The sequence below is a fragment of the Leptonychotes weddellii genome, chromosome 1, assembly GCF_054177405.1.
Source record: "Leptonychotes weddellii isolate Sample4059 chromosome 1, ASM5417740v2, whole genome shotgun sequence".
Classification (NCBI taxonomy): domain Eukaryota; kingdom Metazoa; phylum Chordata; class Mammalia; order Carnivora; family Phocidae; genus Leptonychotes; species Leptonychotes weddellii.
In genome coordinates, this window is record NC_138369.1 from 143,682,876 (window position 1) to 143,708,846 (window position 25,971).

Below are 25,971 nucleotides of genomic sequence, written 5' to 3' on the forward strand. Positions count from 1 at the left end.
TTTTTTTTTTTAAGTGAGGGAGAGAGGGGGCAGGGAGGGGCAGAGGTAGAAGGAGAGAGAGAATCTTGAGCAGGCTCCACACCCAGGAAGAGTCTGACAGGGGGCTTGATCTCCGATCTCAGGACCCTGAGATCATGACCTGAGCAGAAATCAAGCACCTGACGCTTAACCAACTGAGTCACCCAGGTGCCCCTAAAAGTAGGTTTCTTATTCATCTTCCCTGGCTATCTGTCTCAGGTGGGAGAGAACCCGAGAAGCATCTAAGTGAGGCCTAGAGAGAAGCTGTCTCAGGTGTTACAAGATTTCATTTTGCCCAAAGCTTCTCATTGGCTAATCACGTTGTGAAGGGCTGTTTTGCTTAAGGGCAAAGGAAGTGAGGAGACGGAGGACAGAAAAATGCTCTGTGGGGGGAAATAATATGGAGCAGTTATGCTGTTTGGCAAAAATAATCCATATTCTCTCTCCTCTCTCTTCCCCCCAATTCTACCATGTAATTCTCACAGCAGGCTTTTATTCCAAAATTAAAACTAAGGTCTAAAGAAACCCTGAAAGACAGACATGACCACTAACCTAATTTTCACTTAGTTGTAACCAGACCTTTCTGAGTGAAGTATTCTGGAGGAGAGCCGGGGGTGGGGGATGGGGGTGAGGCACCAGGACAGCCACACAGGACCTGGGACTGTGAGTGGGAGGTAAGTACTGGGGGTGAGAAGAGTGGCTTGTAAGGTGTTGACCAGTAACTTTCTTGTAGCAAAATGGTCTGTGATGTTCCCAGCCTCTGCTGGCTCAAATGACTCTTGTTCCTAGAGTCAGTGTGTCATCTTTGGGATGAGCTTTTGCAATTTTACCTACTTCAACAGTTTCCTATATTGGTGACTCTAAGTCACCAGGCAGAATTAGCAGAAAGGAGATCACATGCATCAGTATGAAAGTGTCCAATGTATCTTTTGTGCAAGTACCATGGTTATAATCCTCTTTTGCTCCACAGAGAAGAAGAAATGCTGGATTCGTGATGGCCAACACGCGTATGTTGCGGCTGAGGTTAAAGGGAGTGCAAATGATGGCAAAGTAATTGTCGAGACAACAGATGGAAAGGTAAAGGAATCTTTATTTCCTCTCTGGGATAACTACATTCTCTATTAAATCAAATAATTAAATATGTCCTTTCTCTGATAGTTTAATTAAAAACCTGGGGAAGGAGATGTCACTGATAGATACATATTTGGAAATGTCACGCATCTTTGAGAAGCTCTTCCACTTCTTATCAAAGATTAAATGACACTGAGTAAATCAGAGTAACACAGTTGCCAGGGATAAAGATCATTGACTCTAGAACTCACAGTTTACTCTTCTTTCATCAACGTTTCAAGTTTTGTTGTTTTTTTAAAGGTGCCCCTTGCAGTGAATAGTGACCTAAAGAACTCTGAAGCAGGTTGTGTTTGGATTAAGAGAGAGGGATAATTTGGGGTGCCTGGAGCCACCCAGGTGGCTCAGTCAGTTAAGCATCGACTCTTGATTTTGGCTCAGGTCATGATCTCAGGGTTGTGGGATCAAGCCCCGGGCTCTGTACTCGGCGGGGAGTCTGCTTGAGATTCTCTCTCCCTCTCTCTGGCCCTCTCCCTGCTCATGCTCATTCTCTCGCTCGCTCTCTCAAATAAATAAATAAATCTTAAAAAAAAGAGAGAGGGATGATTTGACTAAGAATAGCACAGTGCCAGAGAAGCCAAGAGATGGGGGATGGTCAGTAATGCCAAATGCTAGAGAAAGAGATTAAGGTCTTGGAGAAAGCCTCAGCGTTTCAGAATTAGGAGGTCACTTATGACCTTGGGAAGAGGTTTAGGGCAGGTGTTGAGCATAAGCTAGTCTGTAAGGGGTCGTGGAGGTCATGTGAAGTAAGGCTGAAATGGCCTGCAACTCCTCCTCCCTGTCACCCAGGCCTCTAAAGCAGCAGGGTAACTAACACTGGGCAGAGAGTCCCCCCACAGGACCCTCCCCTGAATCACTGACCTCAGGTTGCCTGCCAGCCCCGTGGTGCTGAGCTGGGCGCTATTTCTGGCTTGACTCGGCTGAACAGTTCCTCGTAGGTTTTATAGATGATTGCCTGCCCATATTCATGTCTAATCACTCTCCGGTTTTGCTTCAACTCCACAGCAAACAAAATCATTACCAAGAAGGTTTGTCTTCTCCACGCCCTTATCGTCGTATTTGGACAATGTATAATCTAAAGCATTGCCATTTGAGTTGTAAACCTCTGGAGGCCACTTATAAATTACCCTTACGGTGTCTTAATATGCCTCTTTGACAGTATCTGGACATAAAAAAAAAATCTCCAATTAGGTAGACTTTAGGTAACTAATGGAATTAAGAGAAGAACTTGGGCCTTATCAGCAGGAACTTGCCTAGGTAGGCAAGAAAAAATTCAGAATGTCCTAAATAAGGAAACAGATGGGCCCTAAATTTAGCCTTGGGATAATCTCTTATTAAGAGAGAAAGCAGATGTGAATGCCTCTTTTCCATCATTGGTTATGCCAACTTTTTTTTTTTTTTAAAGATTTTATTTTATTTATTTGAGAGAGAGAGAATGAGAGACAGAGAGCATGAGAGGGAGGAGGGTCAGAGGGAGAAGCAGACTCCCTGCCGAGCAGGGAGCCCGATGCGGGACTCGATCCTGGGACTCCAGGATCATGACCTGAGCCGAAGGCAGTCGCTTAACCAACTGAGCCACCCAGGCGCCCCGGTTATGCCAACTTTTTAAGAACAACTTTATTGAGCTATAATTTACATACCATATAATTCACCTCTTTAAAGTGGGCAGTTCAACAGTTTTTGTGGTGTTTAAATGTGGTGTCTGATCGGGTGGGGGCCCCCAAATGTGGGGCGACAATGGGGTGGATGCAGGTGGTGTGGGTAGTGACAAGAATTCACCTGAGGCAGAAAAAAGAGAGAAGTTTATTGACTATAATGCAAGGGAGCAGTGGGTGGGACAGAAGAGAGGCAGGGGATGAGGGCTGTTGTTAGAGGGAAGGTGAGGAGGTATGGGGACATACGGAATTCTCCCTGTTTTGGTAACTGTGCCTCGTTGTAAGTAGCCCATTGGTTAGTCAGGGCCTCTGGATGTCTTGAGGTGGGTCCCCCAATGGGCCGGTCTGTATTCAGCCAGGTGGTCGCTGTGGGCCCTCTCTACAGTCCATCGCTCAAGCCTGTTTGCCTGAAAGTGGCCTCTACAGTTTTTAGTATATTTAAAGAATTATGCAACCATCACTGCAATTTAATTTTTAGAATATTGTCATTATCCCAAGAAGAAATCTTGTACCCATTAGCAGTCACTGCCCCCCCTCCTTCCCTCTGATCTAGGTTATTTCCCTGTACACTTGCCTATCTGGCATTTTGGATAAATAGGATCATACAACATGTGATCTTTTGTGTCTGGCTTCTTTCACTTAGTATAATGTTTTGGCGTTCATTCATGTTGTAGCATGTATCAGTACTTCATTCCTTTGTACAGCTGAATAATATTCCATAGTATTGGATGCACCACATTTGTTCATTCACTCACCAGTTGAGAGACATTTGGGTTGTTTACATGTTTTGGCTATTAGGAATAATGCTCACATGAACATGCATGTGTAAGTCTTTGTGTGGATGTATTAACTTCTAGTTAATAGTAGAATTGCTGGGTCATATGGTAACTTCTATGTCTAGCATTTTGAGGAACTGACAAAATGTCTTCTAAAATGGCTGCATCATTTTATATTCCTGCCAGCAATATGTAAGGGTTATAATTTCTCTATATCCTCACCAATGCATATTATTATCTTTTAGATTATAGCCATTCTAGTGGGTGTGAAGTGGTATTTTAATGTGATTTTTATTTGTATTTCCCTAATGACTAATGATATTGAGCATCTTTTTACGTGCTTATTGACCATTTGTGTTATCTTTGGAGAAATGTCTAAAACCCTTTGCCCATTTTTAATTGGCTTATTGCTTTTTTTGTTGTATTTTAAAACTTCTTTATATATTCTGGATACAAGTCCCTTATCAGCTATATGATTTGCAGAGATTTTCTCCCAATGTTGTCTCCCCCTCCTTTTTTTTTTTTTTTTAAAGATTTTATTTATTTGAGAGAGAGTGAGCATGAGCTAAGGAGAGGAGCAGAGGGAGAGTGAGAGGGAGAAGCAGACTCCCCCCTGAGCAGGGAGCCCAATGAGGAGCTCGATCCCAGGACCCTGAGATCATGACTTGAGCTGAAGGCAGATGCTTAAATGACTGAGTCACCCAGGTGTCCCGTCTTTTCACTTTCTTAATGGAGTCCAACCCTATTTTATCGGGTCTCCAAATGAGAGGCTTTCTTGTCTGAGCACATGTTCCAAAATTTGTCTTTTCAACAGTATTCAAGGTGATTTGTAAATATATTATGGTTATAATTATGATTTTCAAAAGAAATCATAAGAAGAAGAGCATGAAAGCAATAAGTTAATGATGTAGAAAGAAGAGTCTAATGGAGTTTGCTTTGTTCTGTTTGTCCTTCCACCATATAATGACGGTCCCATTCCCCCACCCCCACCCTCTATCTCCCTAGCTCCAGGCCTCCTCCTCCTGATGTTAGAAGTAACTACACTTTCAGGATGCCTGGGTAGCTCAGTTGGTTAAGCATCTGCCCTCAGCTTAGGTCATGATCCCAGGGTCCTGGGATCGAGTGTCACATCAGGCTCCTTGCTCATCATGGAGTCTGCTTCTCCCTCTCCCACTCCCCCTGCTTGTGCTCTTTCTCTAACAGATAAATAAATAAAAATTAAAAAAAAAAATTTTAGAAGTAACTACACTTTCAATCACCACATGAATAGTCTTTGTAATGTTAACAGAGACAATGAAGCCAGTGAGTGTAGAGTAATACTTATGGAAGAAAGTAGGCAATGAAAGAAGAGAGAAAAACAGAATCAGAGCTAAGGGGAGGTATTTAAAGACATAAGTCACCTGATTAAGTTCTAACAGAAAAGGAATCCTTGACATATGGAAATTAAAGGGACTCAAAAGAAAAGTGATTACTGTTTGAGCAATGACAAAGCAGACTATGGGTAAGAATTTGATCAAGAATATGGAGAATGTGAGGGCACCTGGGTGGCTCAGTTGGTTAAGTGTCTGACTCTTGATTTCTGCTCAGGTCATGATCTCAGGGTTGTGAGATCAAGCCCAGCCACGGGCTTCGTGCTGGGTATGGAGTCTGCTTAGGATTCTCCCTCTCCCTCTGCTCCCACTCCCTCTCTCTCTTTCTCTCTCTCTCTCTTTCTCTCAAAAAAAAAAAAAAAAGAATATGGAGAATGTGAGAGCTTTGGAAGAAGCAGCCATCACCAACTGGGATTAAATGGAACCATCAGTTGATACCAATGTTTATTAAACAAGGAAAAGGACTACAGGAAATGGTAGTAGGAAATTTTGAGAACAACTCTAAACAACTATTTGGTAGCAATGCATCCCTATAAATCAAGAGATCAATATTTATTGAGTACCTACCATGCCTATCACATTATAATAGATGCTTTAGGAACTATAAAAGAAAACACCATCAAAACTCCTTCAGGTGTTTATAATAGAGCTGAGAAATAGTCTGATATTGTTAATTATTGAAACATACACTAAAGCTTGTGTCCAGATAGTACAGGTTGTTTATATGGTAAAAGATTTTTTAAAAATGAGCTAAGGTAGTTGAGAAAGGATTGAGGAAGAGGATAGGTCTTGAACAGTCTGGCAGGATTCATCTGCCTCCTTGATCCTTCACTTCAGATTCCTTCTTCTAAACCTCCTAAGCACCAAGAGAGGTGCCAAGTCATATGCAGTATGATGTGTGTGCTCTCAGAGGCAACCTGGAGTCAATGAGGAGCCACAGGGCTAGAGCTCTGCAAGATAGAATATTTTGATTCAACAAAAACTTTTTTAAAACTTCATCGTCAGGGGCACCTGAGTGGCTCAGTTGGTTAAGCGACTGCCTTCGGCTCAGGTCATGATCCTGGAGTCCCGGGATCGAGTCCCGCATCGGGCTCCCTGCTCAGCAGGGGGTCTGCTTCTCCCTCTGCCCTCTTCCCTCTCGTGCTCTCTGTCTCTCATTCTCTCTCTCTGAAATAAATAAATAAAATCTTTAAAAAAAAAAAAAAACTTCATCGTCAGGCAAGGTGCGATCATGTGCAGGAGAAACACCTGTCTCTTTCATTAGGATTGGTTAAATTTCTGGTCTCATCCTCTCATGAGGCATCTTTTTCTTGGATCTTTGAAGATTCTTTCCATTGTATGGCAAAATGAAGGAACATAATAGGGAAATACATATTATATTTTTTCTCCTCTCTGCAGAGTCTGAGTGTCAAGGAGGATGAAGTCCAGCAGATGAATTCCCCAAAGTTTGAAATGATTGAAGACCTAGCAATGCTGACTCATCTCAGTGAAGAAGCCGTGCTGCATACCCTGAAGAGGCACTATGCCCATTGGATGACCTATGTATATATATATGCTTTACTGCTGAAAGGTCATGCTGGCACTCATATTGGCAAAGTCTCAGCCCTCTCTTGGATAATAGCTTACTTTGAATTTAAGCAGACTCACATGGGGATAACCCTTCAGGAATGCCCACTGGGAAGGGACCTTGCATTTTCCCAATTTTATTTTGTCAACATCCATAGCCCTTTCCCTAGGTTGTCAAGCTAAAGTAAAGGCATGAGGCTTGGAGGCTGACAGATCAGTGTCCAAATGCTAGTTTTGTCACTGACTAGTTGTTAAGTTTCTTAACTTCTTGAAGTCACCCTATCTGTAAAGTGGGATAAGAATGCTTGGCTCTCCAAGGTAGCTTGGAGGATGAAATCAGAGAATGTAAAGCACATAGTGCAGTGCCTGTCACCCTGTTTGTGCTCAGTAGAAGGAATGATTGTTTTCATCATCATTACACTGGTGATGGTTGCTTAGATTCTTTGACTTACTCAGAACCTATTCAACAGCAGCCCTGAGTAGATTGGGCCAAAATGGTAGCATTTGAGCTCCATTGCCATAGAAGTCATGGCATGTAGGCAACTTGCTCCTTGGCACTCTGATTTACATGACTGTATTAGTTTCCCTTGGATGCCGTAACAAAATTACCCCAAACCAGTTGGCTTAACAACATAAGTTTATTCTATCACAGTTCTAGAAGCCAGAGGTCCAAAATCAAATCAATCAACAGGGTCCTACTCCTCTGGAGTCTCTAGGGCAGAATCCTTTCTTACCCCTTCCAGCTTCTAGTGGCTGTTGGCATTCCTTGTGGTTGTACCACCCCAATCTCTGCCTCTGCCTTCACATCTCTTTCCTTCTGTGGGTCCATATCTTCTCCTCTCTGTATGTCTTACAAAGATACCAGCCATTGGATTTAAGGCCCACCCACATATCATTCTTGAGACCCTTAACTTAATTACACCTGCAAAGATCCTTTTTCCAAATAAGATTGCATTCACAGGTTCCAAGGATTAGAACCTGAGTGTATCTTTTGGGGGGCCACAATTCAACCATTATAGTGACTGAGTGACCCAAATGAGCTACTATTCCCTCTCAGTGCCTTAAAAATTGGGTTCCCAATCTTGTTGAAACACAAGCCCCCTTCTGGCCTCAAATGCCCGATAGCTGCTCAGCTGGCTGTTGGCGTCCTCCCTGTCTTCAAAAGGTGTATGTGTCAGACATGTTAGTAGTTAGCGGGTCTCCCCGGGGAGGGGTAACCCCAGGTCCCGCAGCTCCTCTAACCTGGTTCTGTCTCTTCCTGTTATAGTCTCTTCTCTGTGAGAATCCGAAAGCTCTCCTCTTTTTAGTTCCTTTATGAGTAAATATTTCAGCAAATGTTATCTGGCAGTGAGAGAGCTGACAGCCCTGGAAGTGTTTCTAACCTGCTTTCTGAAATCTCCTCTGATTTTTCCTCAGACATATTCAGGTCTCTTCTGTGTGAGCATAAACCCTTACAAGTGGCTCCCAGTGTATCAGAAAGAAGTCATGGCTGCCTACAAAGGGAAGAGGCGATCAGAAGCTCCCCCTCACATCTTCGCTGTGGCCGATAATGCCTTTCAGGATATGCTTCACAGTAAGTGGCTGCCCTACAAAATGAAAGGTAAAAATATCTGATCTACTTTTTCTCCATGTCACTAAGAGGTAGGTAGGCATTGTGAGCAGAGCATGGCCTTTACAGTTCCCTAATCACTTGAAGCCTCCGTTTCTTTGGGATGAAACGTGGGCAAAATAGAGCCTGTCTCCTAGGGTTTTGGAGATGATTAGCTCACACGTCAAATTAAGTGAGATAATGCATTGAGAGTGCTCAGCCCAGTGGCTGGCCCAGAGTAAGCCCCCTGTAGATGGCAGCTTTTATTACACAAAGCGCCTGCTAGAGTTTCAGGCACAAAGAAGTTTCTCTGTAGCTATTGTAACACCGTGCTTCTTAAAAGGCTTAAAATGGCAAAAATGTCAACCATTAGTCACTTATCATTTGTATTTGGAGCAAGAAAATAGGCTTGAGATTTATATGTTCTTAGGACTGACATACATAGGGGCAAGGGGAAAAAAACTCTTTCTACTCTGTACTATTTAAATGGTATTCTTTTTTTTATCCAACTGAGAGCAAATCCTTTTCCTTGTGTCTGACTTCAAACTGCAACCAAGGAAATTTTGAATAAGTTTGCCAATACGTAGACGCTCTGGCAGAAGAATGTTCTGACATTTTCTTTTCTTTTGTAGATGGGGAGGATCAGTCTGTACTTTTGACGTAAGTGTTTGCCTTGCCTCTTCTTTCTGGCTAGCGGTGAGAGTTTCAATGGAAACAGACACCTACATTTCCCTGGGAATAAAATATAAATTCACTGTCTTTGAATTGTTTGCTCTTTAGATACAGAATACCTTCTAGGCAAGAATAAGATACTCAGGAAATTGTCAACACTTTAGTCAGTGATTACTCCAAATATGGTACTAGGTAGGCTGCCTCTACCATCTTAGTAGATCTTTTAGAACTCACAGTGCACAAGCTGATCTTAGTCATCTTCTTGATGGAGAACTCCCTGTTGAAATAATCATTTTCAAAGGTCTGTGGACTGGCTAATTGGGCAGAGAGACAGAAAGTTCAATGGTATGACCACGGAACAAACAACCTGCTGTTATCTGGGCAGCCACATTGGGGGAGACCAAGGTACATTAAGTAGTAGGAACTAAAAGATGGTGAGACTTGGAGAGAAAAGGAAGGAAAAGACTTCAGTGATCTCATATTGTATCTAATATTGATGGGGAGAGCACTGGCTGACCAGATGAACTGTCAGCATTGTGGCTGGGGGAGGAGGGAAGGCTAAGATTCAAAAGGCAGTGAAATTCTGAAGTTCTTGGTCTTCCTATGCAATAGTGTTGTCACCTCGTGTGTTGGGCTCTCCATTGGCTTTAGTCATCTCAAGAATATTAACTGTCTCAGAATCTTAGAGCTAGAAGGATACTTAGTGTTCAGCCCTTACAGAGAAGATCGACTATTTCCTGGAGTTTCATACAGATAAAGGCAGGCCTTGGTCCTATGATGCTTTGGATGATAAGGCTAGCACCACTGTGTTCTTCCCACATCACAAAGTTAACTGGTTATCAAAGGTAAAAGGGAAGTCTAAAACCCAACTTCCTGGTGGATTGATTGGTAGGCCCTCTTCTCAGGGAGAGGGTTGGACCCAGCCATGTTGTAACCTTAATATGTGAAAATCCCTCGAACAGTTGGTAATGAGGAAACCTGTCTTTAATTAATAGAAGAGCTCTTCAGCTTTTTGTTAACAGGACCCATGGAGAACAGGCTTCCAGTTTTTAGAAAATCTTTAATCTTTCTGTACTGAGTTTGGATTTTTGTTCAAAAATCAAATAGTTTTTGAGATAGTCCTTCCCCTTCTCCCAACCAATTAAATATCTACATTTCTTTAATCAAATTTCCTCTCAATTTTCCATTTTTCCATAAAACTTTTCCTTATTGTCTTAGTCTATATGGTTAAAATTATTTAACTTTTCACTGCATTTACAATCCAAACCAGTTAACTGTATCATTGAATTTCTAACCACAGAGGAGAATCTGGTGCTGGAAAGACTGTGAACACCAAACATATTATCCAGTATTTTGCCACCGTAGCAACCATGGGTGAATCTAGGGAAAAGCCGGTAAGTGTCTAGATATCTTGGCAGAAAAGGTGAGGTGGTCCTATCCACTGATCATGGAGGCTCTGCCTTGACAACTTTTGGGGAGAAAAGAGGAGACAAGAGCCATAGAACAATTAGAAAGTTATAGAAAAGTTTTTCCCATCTTTGCCTCTTGAGAGGATCAACAAATGCTTCAAACCAATAACCCCCAAACATGAAATTATGTAATTTGTTTCAGATTTGCTTCCAGGGCTACTTAGCCTGGTCTTTGTTGATTGGACCCTCTGAGAATTACACTTAAGATCCAAGCCATCTTCCCTAAAGGCTAGAGCCATCAGTGCCTTGAATGGCCACTTTTGATATTTCTGAATCCCTTTAGCTACCGTGAGATGTCAGACTCCCAAGGATATGCACCAGTAGAAGTCTCCCTTCACCACAAACTCCTGGATCAAATCCCAAATGCCTGATGGGCATAACCTCAACTTTAATCACATTCCAGGTTCTACTTATCTTCCCTCTCTATTTAATGACTTTTAGCTTTGGCGATTTTTAATTTAGCTTACTTTGTTTAGTTCCATTAACAGGTTAATGGGTTTCATAATAATTTGAGAGTAACTAGACCATGAGAATTGGTATGCAAAATAAAATTAGATAATGCTGAGTGGGACTCAAAATCAGTGAGTTATTGAACTGTTAGAACCTCTTATCTTTGTATGTCTGGCATTGTTATTTTGCTGTTTCAATTCAATCCTGGATGCTTCCTGCTGTTTTTGCAAAGTAAGAAGTATATCAAAATAGCAAACTGGTCCAATTTTCAAACCATGAAAAGTTTCTTTCCCAACCACCACATTCCTGAATTTGATTGATTTCTTTAGGTATTACTGAACTCTATTATTCACTAGATATTATTTCATTTTTGTGTACATTTTAGGTTGTTCGGTGTATGTTTGGTCTAGCCATTGAGCCTCATGATAATACATAATACATAATACATAACACTTCTATGAAAAACTTTGCTCATATAGCCCTTTTACTTATTTAAAGGATAGTAGACCCATACTATATAGAAGGGATATAGTATTTGTACATTTATAATTTTTTTTTTGAGAGCGAAAGAGTGTGTGTGTGTGTGTGTGCATGTGTGTGTACGCACGAGTGCACGAGAGGGGTGGGGGACAGAAGGAGAGGGAGAGAGACAATCTTTTTTTTTTTTTTTTTTAAAGATTTTATTTATTTATTTGAGACAGAGAGAATGAGAGACAGAGAGCATGAGAGGGAGGAGGGTCAGAGGGAGAAGCAGACTCCCTGCCGAGCAGGGAGCCCGATGCAGGACTCGATCCCGGGACTCCAGGATCATGACCTGAGCCGAAGGCAGTTGCTTAACCGACTGAGCCACCCAGGCGCCCCAGGAGAGAGACAATCTTAAGCAGGCTCCACATCCAGTGCGGAGCCCAAAGTGGGGCTCAATCTCACAACCTGAGCCAAAATCAAGAGTGGGATACTTAACTAACTGAGCCACCCAGACACCCCTAAATTTATAAATTCTTGAATACTATATACTACATAATTCCTTCCATAAAATGGATCTTTAATGCTGAGTGGAACACGACATAGCCATGTTGCAATGGGGATGCTGAGTGCTCATTCAGACTTACTCTGTGGAGGTGACCTGCTGAGCACACATGATTCAAATTCAAAATGAATACCATAACTGACTCACTGCTTGGCATGGACCACTAGATTACTTAGGAATTGTAACAAGGAAAAATATAATTTAATAATGCCAAGAATCTGCTGTATTATCTTAGAATAAGTTTCCAGGAGTAAGAATTAGATGGGAAGAGAGGGAGATTAACAATGGGGAAAATATAAGGAATGAAGTTTTTCTGGAAATAGGTAGGCTATGGTACTGATTGATTGATTGTAGATATCTAGTTCGTTTCCCCACTAGGCCAATTCCATCCAAAAGAGAAGCACTGCAAATTAAATGAGCTCCCACATATATTCACAGGGGCATTGTAAGACAGTTTCTCACTCATCTATTTTTCTAAGTTCTCATTCCAAAGTAACATTGTATAAACAAATTTGGAAACAGCTTTTGGATACTATTTATCAAAGCAAGAATGGAGTCCAACCTAGGGATGGAAGGCTTACCACCTTATAGAATTTTACTGAAAACTTTATCTGCTATATTTCTCTTACCTGTATCTCAGGGAACTTTAGAAGATCAAATCAAGCAAGTGCATCCTAGTTTGGAAGAATTTGGAAATGCCAAAACCCTGAGGAAATGACAACTCCTCTCGTTTTGTAAGTAACATGATTGAGCAGTATATCAGAGTCTTTAGTTTTTAAGCAAATGGCAAAATTCACGTCTGAGCGCCTAGGTATAAAAAAACTTCTTGAGCATCAAAGAGGTCTAATATTGTTAGATACCTCGAAAAAGAAAGAGATCAGTTTCATTATTGAGAAATTAAAACTACATATAAATATGCACTGGAAAAGCTTCTATTGTTTGGTCAATTTCAGGAAGACACTATTTAATAGTTCCAAATTCCTTTCCACTCCCAGTAGGGAAGCTCACCCAGCAAATTCTAAGAATGCCTTATATTGTATTACATTTTACAGATTTGAAAGTACTTTCTCCTTCATAATTTCCTATACTCCTTATAACCAGTCAATTTAGTAAGCACTTCCTAATTCACTTAGTACAATTATTGTTTCTACTCTTGCCTCTGGCTCCCCTACCTCTGCATATTTTCCACTGGGGATTTTTTTTTTTTTTTTACTGGGAGAAATCATTTTTAAAAAATAGCTTTTGATAACTTGCAGTCCCAGGATAGAGGAAGAATTTAAATTTCAAAACTTAGTTTCACAAACCCATTTTATGACAAAAATGAGTGGCAGGGAGCCACTCTATAATATACAAGGAAATTTGCAGAAGGCTTCCTGTTTGCATCTTTGGGCACAATTAAATAACAGCCGCATGCTGACGTGGCTGGTTTCCATCCAGGGCGTTAGCGCTCCTTGCCTGCTCTTCTATCTGCTTGCGACGTCTGCCTGCATAGCAGGTGCTAATATTGGTCCACAAAGGGGCTAGATTTGGGGTTGGTTAGAATGTGAAGGGCTCTTCTGCTGACATATGAAAAAAAGAAAGCTGGAAAAAGAGGAAAAAGGGAAGGAATGGAGGGAAGGGGGAAAAAAGGAAGATAAAAGAAAGGAAAAAGTAGAAGACAAGGAAGAAAGGAAAGAATGGCAAGTGGAAAGAAAGGTAAAGAGGGTCCAAAAAATCCAGAAATCCAGGTTAAATTATTTCACTTAATACTCTGCATATATGCATGTGTATAAATGCACGTGTATGTGTACTTACACATGTGTGTCTGTGTGTATGGTTCCCATTACCCTACATTTGGTAACGTAAAGGCTCAATCCCCCTGATTGTCACCACTCTCCTTCCCTTGCCTTGCTGTAGTCCCGCTCTGCCTCCTTCCTTGCATGGGTGACCGCCACCAGCCTGTCATCTGCCTGGCACCATCCTCATCCTGCAAGCCCCAGATGCCACTGACGGCCTCCTTAGCCACACCTGGCTTCTGACGTGGGCTCTGTCTCCTTCAGCAGCCTTTCTGCCCCACTAGATCCTGTCTTATGGTTTTTCATGAGAAGAAAGGAAGGGAGCCCCATCTATTATTTATGCCAAAGTAGTGTTTTAAAACATAAATCTGATCACATCATTCCTCTGCTTAGAATCTCCCACTGTCTTCTGAGCGCACATAAAATTCAACCCAACTCCTTCCTGTGGTCGGTATGGCTTACGTGATAGGGTGCCTGGTGCCCGTCTACCTCTCAGACTCTGTTTTCTGCCCCTTTTGCTCACTGAACTCCTGCACAACTGGCTTTTCTTTAGGATTCAAGAATCACCAAATGTTCCTGTGTTAATGCCATTGCGTTAGCTGCTTACATCTAGAATCTAGAAGAGTAGGGACCACACCGATTTTTCTCATGTGATACGTCCAGGGCCTCGTAGGTTTCCTGGATGGTAGTAGGTGCTCAACGAATGTTCGCTGAATAAATGAAAGAATATGCTGAGCAGGTTATTATTTTTTTCTCATTTTTTAGGTAAGAGCATTGAGGCCCAGAGAGATTCAATTATACACACAAGAACACACAGCTAGACGTCGGCAGGCCTGAGACTAGAATCCAGGACCACTGCTAGTCCTGGTGATCATTCTGGCTTCCTCCTAGCATGAACTGCTGCCATCTCAGGCCCACGTTGCATTTTTCTTTTAACTTTAAACTGATCACTTTGGGAGTAATGTGTATAATAAAGCCATTGCAACTGTTTGGACTGTTTCAATAGGAGACTGTGTTTTGTGTCCACCCAGGGCAAATTCATCAGGATGCACTTTTGTGCCAGAGGAAAGCTGTCATCTGTAGACGTCGATATTTGTAAGTAGCCACTGCACTATTTGATAACTTTTCTTCTAAGTTTTGTAGGAACACCTAAGTATGAAGCTTTATCCTTTTCTCATCCTGCAGATTTGCCTGAAAAATCCCGAGTGATTTTCCAGCAGCCCGGAGAGAAGAACAACCACATATTCTATCAAATTCTGTCTGGAAAAAAAGAACTTCACGGTAAGTGTATTATTCTGGAGCTGAGGGACATTCTAAAACAAGAGACAGAAGTCAGATTCTCGGACCTGGAAAAGTATAGTTTAATAAGTCTCTTGAGAACTCAGTTTATTCATCCTGAAAGGTAAACAATTATTAAACCAATTATAAAACCAATGTTCTATAATTTTATATTGCTAGAGAGTAAATGTTTTTCCAGTTTGGTCGTGTTTGGTGTTTGGAAGTGGGTAGGATGCCCAGAAGGTATAAATGAATGAGTGTGTGTGAATGTGTATAAAAACATTAGATAATTTAAGGTCTTCAGTGATTAGAAGATTAGAACCACATGGGTGGCATAGACAAGAGGCCAGAAGTGGGTCACTGCCATGGTGTTTAGTGGTCAATGGGAGTTTTATAAAGAAGGGAAGTTTTGGGTTGGGGTATGAAGGATGGGAAGGGGATTTAACCAGAGTAATGAGTGGAGGGTATTTCCTATGGGAGGAACAGTGGGTACAGTGGCAGGAAAAGGCAGGACAAGATCAGGGAGCAGAGATCACGTTGACTGGAGGAAAGAATTTGCATAGAGGAATAGTAGAGATTTTATCCTGATGGTTTCTGAACTCAAGGAATTGGGGGGGGGGTTGTGCATGTGTTATAGGGGTAGGGTAATAGGAGGTCATGATTTGCTGAGGGCAGCAACAATTAAGCTAGTGTGGTGGGCAGGGTGGAAGGAAGGCAAAGATCCTAGAGGGAAGGGACTATAGTAGTCCTAGTATGAAATGACAAGGCATTGTGTAAGGTTGTGTCTGTGGGAATGGGAGAAAGGGGATGGATTCATAGAAGAATAGATAAGTCTTAGCAATGACTGAATGTAGGAATGAAGGAGAGTGATGAGTCAAAAATATTCCCAAGTTTTATGATTTGACCAGGATAAATGTAATGCCATGAAGAGAAATAGAAAAGTGACTTGTGGAGTAAGAGAATGAACTTCATGCAGTCATTCAATATTTATTGTGTGACTGCTGTGTGTGCACCAGGCACTGCTTTTTTAAGCATGGGGGTTGGAAAATAAATAAGACAGACAGGTCCCTGCCCTCATGAGCTTACATTCTAGTATGAGAGACAAGAAATAACAAGTAAACAAAGACATATGTAATTTTAGAGAATAGTAGGTCTACAAAAAAAAAGTAGGGTGAGAAGACAGTGAATTTGGGTTTGGTAGGATAGTAGGTGGTTATATTTTAGATAGCATGGTCGGGCAAGACCTCTCTGGGAAGGCAATTTTTTTGCAGACACCTGAATGAGTAAGTGAGTGAGCAGGCGAGATTTCCAGGAATAAACCTTCAGGAAGAGGGAACAGTGAGTGCAAAGGCCCTGAGGCAGGAAGGCATTTGGTTTATTCTTGAAATAGCAAAATGGCCATTGCAGTTGGTGGAGAGAAGAAGGTAATGTAGGGGGGAGGTGGGCAGGGTCAGATCAAGCAGCACTTTGCAGTTAAGGCAGAGTATGGGAAGTCTTTCGAAGGGGAGAATGACAAGCTGATTGGATCGCAAACGTCTTGCGTATGAAGTAAACCACTGAGGACAAAGATGCTCCCACAGGAGTGGTTGTGGGATGAGAGCAAAGATCCAGGCAAGCAAATTAATGGGGAGTGATTCCCCCCAGCCTCTTATGCTAGGTTAAATATGTTAATCATACACTTAGCGGTGTTACATGACCTTCAACTTCAAAGTGACCTCACCGAATGGGGCAAGCTCTGCAAACTGGACAATGATTTTTGTCACAGGTGCAATTGGTGATATGAACTCAGCAGCCGTTCTCATTCCCACTTTCCCTCCACCTAACCTGGAACAGATTTTTTTTTAGATCTTCCTTTGATTAGCCCTGCCACATCTAACGTTCTTAGCACAGATTTCTCTGCTGTGCAAGCCATCTGACACATCAGGTCCAATGTGGGGTATCAGCAGGGACTGTAAAATTTGGGGGAGCATCTCTGTTTACTAATAGAACTGTCTTAAGGCTCTGGGCTGCTGTGGAAAATGCAGGCTTATCTTGAGTTCATTGATCTCCTTGAGTCTTTGGGGGCTGCGGAGATTGATTACTGTACGAAGACTGACATCTGGTGGTGCAAATTGGGTATTGTCAGTCCATTTGTTCTCAACACCACTGGTCATTCTTTGGGACATTTTAGAATTTGAACTCTTTTTATTCACGTTTGCCAAAAGAGAGCTTTAGAGTGTCCTGAGGATTGTTACGAGACAGAGCACCCCTTAGCAACATAAGGATTATGTCCAAGTTTCCTAAAACAGAAGCGCTTGTCAGTACTACAAAAAACCCAGGTATGGAAAATCAGTCGGGAGGCTGGCCACCCACGGAAGGAGCCAAGGAATGGGGTGATGTGTTATCCCAGAGCCAGCCCCCAACTAGTCTCTACAGGATCTGGAACATCCCTCCTCCCCTTACCTTTCAGTTTAGGCTGACCCTTGTTCAAGGCATGGCTAAAACCCACTTCCTCAGTCCCCTCAGATGTGACCCCTCGAAATTCTTGTTCTTAATGCCAACTGGATAGCTGGGTCCTGCATATACCTTCCTATTTTTCTTCTCTTCTTTGTCTATTTTTTTTCTGTTTATTTATTGTACCCATTCTTGCTATTCAACAGGTTTATGAACTCTAGGGTGAGGGGTCACGAAACACGTCCTTGTCTCTTGAAATCTTTGACATTTTGCCTACTGCCCTGGGTACTCACTTTAGTACATGACAGTAACAAAGAGTGGTGGTTGCCAAGAGGTGCACCCGACCTGTCTACTAGAGGTCTGAAGACCTCTGGGGAAAGAAATTGTTGGCATCTGGACCTCCTATTCTGGAGCATATTGAGTTGTACTCCCTTGACCCATTAGGTCTCTCTTGAACTGGTCTCCTATTTTTACTCCCTCCCTCCCCACTGGTTGTTAGGAGGAACAAGATGTATGTGTGCAGATTGTGCCCTGCCCGACTCTAGAGAATGCTATTCAAACTGTAGACTATGTGAATGATTCTCTCTGGAGTTGGGCAGTGTACAACCTCTTCAGCTGTACATGGCAGTGTGGGAACAGGTAATGATGGGTGATGTGGCATAGAGGTACTAGCTACAGGACTTCGTGATTTTATTTTATTTTTTAAGATTTTATTTATTTATTTGACAGAGAGAGAGAGAGAGAGAGATAGCGAGAGAAAGAATACAAGCAGGGGGAGTGAGAGAGGGAGAAGCAGGCTCCCCGCCGAGCAGGGATCCCGATGCGGGGCTCAATCCCAGGACCCCGGGATCATGACCTGAGCTGAAGGCAGACGTTTAACTGGCTGAGCCACCCAGGTGTCCCAGGACTTTGTGATTTTAAGGGATTTTTTGGCCCAATGTCAGCTTTGCTCCTTTTTATAGTGAACTCAGCTGAGTCTTGGAGAACATGCAGCCATGCAGAAAGTAAAATTTAATGTCAGGAAGACATATAAAACAAACATATAAAACATATAAAATGCTCACTCTTAAAGGGCTCTTTGCATCTCCTAGAGTGGGATCTAGAAATGAACCAGTATGAAGGTTGAGACCTGCGTTTTTTGAAGTTGCGAAGCAATTGACTTTTACCTTTAGCATACTCTCGTGCCTCCTCTTTATGCTGTCCCCAGCCCTCCTGACAAACTCACCCCCATTCTCCACATGCTCACAGCCTGGTCAACAATCTTCTGTGTGGGCCTTATCTGGCCTAGACAGTCTCCCTGGCCCTCATAGTGTCTCACAAAAATGTATTCACTGTTGTTTGCCTTTTTTTTTTTTTTTTTTTACATTCTCTCAGGGCCATTCCTCTTGATAGAAAGGAAATTAATTAAATAAAGGAATCTCTGTTTACATGATACTCTGAGGTGACCTCAAGCCTCAGCGCAATTAAAATTCATTGCTCCTTGAAAATAAATTTTGATAAGGCCCAGTGGGGAAGATGTTTTGAGCTAAAGGCCTTTCAGAGTCCCTCAAACACTCATACATGTGGTCTGTATGCTTCTAAGAGCTACCACTTCAAATTGACTATAGGTGCTGCAGTGAATGGGTAGGCTAGTGCATCAGCCATATTGCTGGTTAGTGAGATGAAGGAGAAGCCCATTAGGTGTCCTTCATGACTTCTAGAAATGATGTGTCTGGAAGCAGGTCGGGGGGTGGGGAGAGGAGTGCATGTGTAACATGTGGGCCCACCATGACGCCTTACTCCCGGCCCCCTCCTGAATGTTGACTCCTTCCTCCTCCGGGTCTTATAGACCTTGGACATGTGGTGCTCTTTCCATTCTATTTCCCACAGTGTTTGTCCGATTGTTGGGCCTGCTTGGATGGGAGCAAGACCCTCCTTGTGTCTGTGGCAAAGGAGGAAGGAAATTCCCATCATAGTTACAAACATGGGTTTGAGTGGGTAGGTGGCTTAGCCTAACAGAAATACTAGAAACTATGTTCTAAGTTCAATTTATCAATAATTTGGGCCTGACCGAGTAGTGAGGCTTTCTAGGTTTCTATTTTTCTATATTCCACAAACAGAAAATAATGTCAAATACAGCACCTTTGGTCTTCATAACCAGAATGGAAAGGATTAAAAATGACCTAATGCAAAGTATTGACAAAAATGACATAAAATGAAAAGTATATGAACGGTTATAATTTAGAGTGATCTAAATGGATATTCTTGGCAAAATGATTTTAGAAGGTAGTTTGTTTTGTTTTTGTGTGTGTCTGGCTTTTTTTTGTTTGTTTTTTGTTTCGGTATGAACTGAAATATCTAACTGAAACACCCTTTCACCCTAAAAACACAGCATTTCCTGCACTGGTTAGGTGTGTGATTCCTGTAGCCTCCTTGAGGGAAAGGACCATGTTATTTTTGTATCCTTACCTCCTCCTCATAGCATACAGCTATTCTAGAGAAAAAAGATTAATACTATGATTTGAAAGACATGGAAATGATGTCTGTCTTTGAGCCGTGAAAGGACATTTCATGGCACCCCCATGTCTAGCCTGAGTAAGGCGGTGACATTCACCAGCATAAGGAACCACAGAAGAGGCATAGCTTCAGGGCAGACATGGAAAATATCATAGATTCAGTTTTGGTAGTGTTGGATTTGAGCTACTTATAGCCATCTGCACTGACATGTCTGGTGGGAAGTTGAAGTTCTAGGTCTGGAGCTCAGAAAATAAAGATTTGAGAGTCATCAGTAAAGCCATGAATGAGCCTTGCAGAAGAATATATAGACATTTCTTGACCTTGAAAGTCATGACAGTATATAACACCACTGATTGTTCCCTCCTCCTTGAGAATCTCCCCTCTTGGTTTCTAGCACACCACCTTCCCTTGTTTCTCCCCTAAATCTCTGCATATTTCTCTGTGGCTCTTTCTCTTTCATCTGGCCTATAACTTTAGAGCGCCCTGGGGCTCAGTCCTTGCATCTAACCCGTGGTGACCTCATCTAGACTGACAGCTTTAAAGATTGTTCCCATCTGATGACTTCCACAGTTTGATCACGAGTCCAGATTCTCTCCAGGATTCCAGACTCCTAGCTAACTGACTCTTTTATATCTCGACTTGGTTTGGAGAAGAACCAAATTATATGAATGACTTACAATGGAATTTACTTGTGACTGATTTTTTTTTCCTATGGTACCACTATATTTTGAAGATTTTGCACAGTGTAAAATGACAGAATCATAGATCGCTATGGTTTAGGCTGTACATACAGTAAAAACTATGGGTTTTAAACATTTAAGGGAAATTCCTATGGAAAAGAAAGACATGTAGAAGAACCCTTAACAAGGTTAATGTGCATGCCCAAGGTCTTTTGCGATTTTAGTGTGTCAATTTCCTTTTAGTTTACACAAAACTAAAACACTTTAAAAGAAAAAAAAATTCTAGAAATTTGTAAGATGGTATTACACAGTATATACTCTTTTCTTGTCTGGCTTATTTCACTCAGCATAATTATTTTGAGATTCTTCCATGTTATAGCATGTATTCATTATAGCATCTCAAGTGTAATGTGCCTAAGACAAGCCCTTGAACTCCTCTGTTTCTCCCACCTTATTCTCACCTCTTTCATCTACTTTCAAAATCCACGCTCTGAGCACTTCCTTACCATTGCTGCTTTTACTACCCTGGTCAAATACCATCATCTCTCTCCTGGATTTTTCTTTAAGATTTTATTTATTTATTTGTCAGAGAGCACAAGCAGGGGGAACAGCAGGCAGAGGGAGAAGCGAACTCTCTGCTGAGCAGGGAGCCCAATGTGGGACTCAATCCCAGGCCCCCGGCAGCATTACCTGAGCTGAAGGCAGATGCTTAACTGACTGAGTCCCCCAGGCGCCCCTCTCCTGGATTATTTAACAGTCTTCTGCTTGATAGTCCTGCTTCCATCCTTGCTACCTCTGTCTTTAACCCAGCAGCCACGATAAATTAAAAAAAAAAAAAAATCAGATGATGTCATTCCTCTGCTCAAAAATCTGCAGTGGCTTTCTACCTCATATAGAGCATAAATGCCCAAATCCTCACCCTGGCCTGTGAGGAGTTATGATCTGTCCTCATGATGCCTCTCTGACCTCATAACCTACTACTTCCCACTTCCTTTATTTGCCCCTTCCTGACCCACCTTTAGCCACTCAAAATGCCAGGCAAATTTCTACCTCAGGGCCTTTGCATTTGCTCTTCTCTGTCTGGAACATTCTTCCCTCACTTACTTTCTCCCTCAACTCTTGCTGGTCTTTATTGAAATGTCACCTTGTGGAGGCCTTCCCAGACCACTCTATTGAAAACTGTAACTTTGTATTTTTAAGATTTTATTTTTAGGTAAACTCTACACCCAATGTGGGGCTCAAACTCACAACCCGGAGATCAAGAGCTGAATGCTCCACTGACTGAGCTGGCCAGGCACCCCTGTGTTGCCAATACATTTTACCCCCTTTCCCTGCTATTTTTCTCCATGGCACTTATTACCATTGTACATTTCATGTATTTTCATACATTTTACTTATTTTTAAAATTTCTGTCTCTACCGTTAGAATAGAAGCTTCATGGGGGCAGGATATTTTCCCCCCCACTGATGTATCTCTAAAACTTAAAATAATGCCTGGCACATCGCTTGAGCTCAACAAATTTTTCTTGACTGAAAGTGAGGCATGAGAAAGAACATAAAGAGAGTCTTGGGAAGTATGAACATTTCAGGGATATTTGAATCAATCATTCAAGTAAGGATTTAAGGATCATATTTCTATTAGATATATATTAAATATATATACTGTATATCTAGTACTTGCCTTCAGCTTGATCTCCTTTGAGCTGGCCCAATTTCTTTTTACTTTTTAACTTTTATAAAAGCTTCATTGAAGTGTTGTCGACATAAATGTAAATGCTGACATGTATATATGCCTGAGACCGTCACCGCCATCAAGATAATACACGTATCTGCTCAAAAGTCTTCTCGTGATCGTTTGTAACTCCCCCCTCTGTCCTTTCTCACTCCTCTGAGTCTTCCCCTCCCCACCCAGACCCTTAGCAACCACAAATATTCTTCCTGTCACTATGGATTGGATTACATTTTCTTGAATTTTATAAGTTGGAATCACACAGTATATACTGTTTTTTTTGTCTGGCGTATTTCACTCAGCATCATTATTTTGAGATTCTTCCCTGCTGTAGCATATATTCATAGTTCATTCCTTCGTTTGCTGACGAATAATCTGTTGTATGGACACACAGGACTTTGTTAACTCTTGATGGACACTTGGGTTGTTTCTAAACGAAGCTGCCATGAACGTTCAAAAAGTGCAATTTGTTTCTGAGATTTGGGGTTGAGGATAGCAGCTTCATTTCACTAAATGATAAATACAAAAATCAGATCAGCTCCAAGAAACTTCAAGGGGAGCAAGTGTGAGGCATTAAGCGGTTAATGTGATTTGGCCAAGCCCGTTGCTGATGTGCTGCGGACAGCCCGCTTAGCTTCTGCCTGCATTATGTTTCCTGACTAAGTGAATCATGTCAGGAGTCTTAGACACATCAGAGGTGCAGTGCTGAACACGGACGCTGATTTATGGATTCCTTGAAAGACAGCCTCAGCCTCCTAATAGGGAGGATGTGATATGACAGGATACATTGCTAATGTTCCCGGGGTGCTTAACCCCAGGGTCTGCCCACTTCCTAGCCTTTGAAACTCAGGCCTGTTATAATTTTACAAAATATTTTTTGTCCTCCGCCCTCAACCGTGCATCTAGGCCAAATTCCTGTTTTCAAAGTTTTGCCAACATGCATTATCTGTTTTTTTCACACCAATTCAAGCTGCTGCAGTTGAATCTGCGTTTGGATTTGGTCTGCCTGGTCTTCTCTTGGGAGGCATTAACACATGACTGACAAGTTAATAGAGGGCAAAATTTGATTGCAGAGGGTTGGCTGTAGAATATGGATTTTATTTTGGCTTGTTTACAAGTGTGCTATCAGCTGTAAGAGTAAACTGTGAATATTGGTCAATTATTTTCTAAAGCCTTGTGGATTTCTTTAACCGTTTAACTGATGGTTTTCCCACTGCAGACATGCTCCTGGCGTCTGAAAATCCCTCTGACTTTCCCTTTTGCTGTCATGGAGTAGTTGCTCTGGACAGCTGGGATGATGCTAAAGAATTGCTGACCCCTGATGTAAGGCTCGTTAATTATTAACGCCAAGTTTGGTAATGACAATGAGAAATGAAAGCATTTCAGATCCTTCTTCTAAAGGGTCCTGGAGAAGTCACTTTCCTTCCTCTAGGGGTGGAGGGTGCAAGGAGTCCCTCTAAGTCTGTGTCTGTTCAAAGTTTACTTACTTACTGCAAAAGTACACATTGTGAGTATGGTTAAGTTTGGAATGTGTGGAAAGATAGGAAGACATTTCAGCTCAATGGCAACCACTGTTTTGTTTGGTATAGGTCTTTATAGTCTTTCTTCTTCTTTTTTTTTTTTTTCTATTTGGGGTTTTTACTATATAGTTGGTTTGGTGGCTTTTTTTTTTTTTTTTTTAATAAAAGAGCATAATCACACTGCATACACTATTCAGTATACAGTTTGCTTTTTTGATTAATCCTGTAATATAAGCATTTTCAGTGTTCTTACAAACTCTTCATAAACATTTAAATGAATACTTAATATTTTACCAGGCATTTGTCCTGTAGTGTAGTTAGCCATTCTCCTATTGTTAGACTCAAAGATTTTCTGTTTTGTTTTCTCCTGTGGTAAATATCTTTGTAGGTAAATGCTTTTTCTGTATATTAGATTCACCTTATGCTACATTCCCCAAAGTGAAATTACTAGGCAAGGATTATGAATTTTTTATAGTCTCTTGACACATATGCTAAATTAACCACTAGAAAGATTGTACCGATTTCTACCCTCTGGGAGTATGTGAGAACACACATCTCACCACGTGCAGCAGCTTCTTAGGGTGCGGTTTTCCGGTGCCGTGGTTTTTTCTTTTCTGAAACACTTCGCTTTGAATAAAGTTGGGGGGACATAGGGGAGCCCCCAGAATAAGCAACCCGTCAGATATTGGTGCTACTTTCTGCCATAACGATGGAAGGCAAAATAATTTACCTCATAGAGCCAGCTAATGATCAATGGCTGGAAGGGAGAGGAGGGGAGCAGGGCAGCGAAGGAAAGTCCTAAAACTTCTGGAAGTTAAACAAGCCTTCCTAATTCTCTTTTAAAGGGATAGGCAGACTGTGGGTGACCAAGTGCCAACAGGGCTGATCTGCATTGCTTTGAACAGAGCTGTCACACCTCGGGCTGTGGCGATCTGTTTCATTCCCTTTGACAGCCCGTGGAGTGTAGGGGAATGTGTCACACGTAGCGGGGGTGAGGGGCTTACTGCAGCCATTAGGCAAATGAAGACATAGCCATCTGTTTCTCTTTTTACAGCAGGCCATGGACATCTTGGGCTTTCTTCCTGAGGAGAAGCGTGGATCCTATAAACTCATTGGAGCCATCATGCACTTTGGAAACATGAAATTTAAACAGAAACCCAGAGAAGAACAAGTGGAGGCAGATGGCACAGAAAGTAAGAATTACTTTGAGGCCATGGCACATACTCTCTTCAGTTCGCCGACCCCAGGCCTGCTCCCTTTTCCTGGCAGTTACCTTGCCTCTCGGTTTTTGAAAATGTTGAAACTGATCAGCGATCTCCCTCGATTGCTGCTCCTCAAAATTATTCTCTTAACCACCCTTCTGATGTATAATTCTTGTATCTCAGAATGAGAAACAGTCCTTAATTATTGACAATGCCAGAAAATTTGCGCAATGTGGGTAATAGAGGCTTGACGAGAGAGAGCCCTGCTGTCAGCACATAGCCCGCTGAGAAAAACAGAGACAGGAGCAAATTACCAGAAGATGTATTAAGTGACATAATGGAGGTGTGGACAAAGATCTTTAGAATTCCCAAGGTAGAGTTTCCATTGGGTTGAGACTACAATGGCTTCATCTCCCTTTGTTTTTCATTCACATGAAAAGAATCTGTAGTCTTGCCTGTTTACCAAAAAGATCTGAGGCATCTTACATTGAATGATCTGTCTGGAATGAACATTAAAATAGAAAATCACAATTAGGAAAAGAAGAAAGCATAGTTATTGTAATTATTTCATTTATTATTAAACTTCCTGGCTACTAAAACACAAAGGAGAAAACCCATTCATTCAAATCTTTCAACAAATTATTTTTAAAAATTTTGTATTTTCAGTTGTGGTAAAATATACATAATATAAAGTTTACCATTTTAACTGTTTTTAAGTGTATAGTTCAGTGATATTAAGTACATTAGTGTCGTGCAACCATCACCAGTATCCATCTCCAGAACTTTTTCATGATCCCAAACGGAAACTCTGTACCTATTAATAACTCCCTATTACCCCCTTTTCTTAACCCCTCTCAAGCATTATTCTTCTTTCTGTCTCTACGAATTTGCCTACCCTAGGTATCTCATGTAAGTGGGATCCTACGGTATTTGTCTTTCTATGTCTGGCTTATTTCACTTAGCAGAATGTCTTCAAGGTTCATCCATGTTATAGCGCGTGTCAGAATTTCATTCCTTTCTAAAGCTGAATAATATTCCATTGTATGTATATTTCACATTTTGTTTATCCATTTATCCATTTATGGACATTTGAGTCGCTTCTACCTTTCACTACTGTGATTAATACTGTTGTGAATATTG

General features: G+C 41.6%; 1 protein-coding gene across 1 annotated transcript in view; it reads left to right on the forward strand.

Annotated features, from left to right (window-relative positions):
• Positions 1–25,971, forward strand: part of MYH15 (myosin heavy chain 15) — a 150,507-nt gene that overhangs the window by 3,422 nt on the left and 121,114 nt on the right. Inside the window, 11 exon segments of the mRNA XM_081816033.1 lie at positions 989–1,095; positions 6,346–6,489; positions 7,930–8,086; positions 8,734–8,761; positions 10,074–10,167; positions 12,360–12,431; positions 12,433–12,453; positions 14,526–14,589; positions 14,680–14,775; positions 23,329–23,432; positions 24,684–24,822. Of these exon segments, the coding sequence (XP_081672159.1) occupies positions 989–1,095; positions 6,346–6,489; positions 7,930–8,086; positions 8,734–8,761; positions 10,074–10,167; positions 12,360–12,431; positions 12,433–12,453; positions 14,526–14,589; positions 14,680–14,775; positions 23,329–23,432; positions 24,684–24,822 (1,026 nt within the window).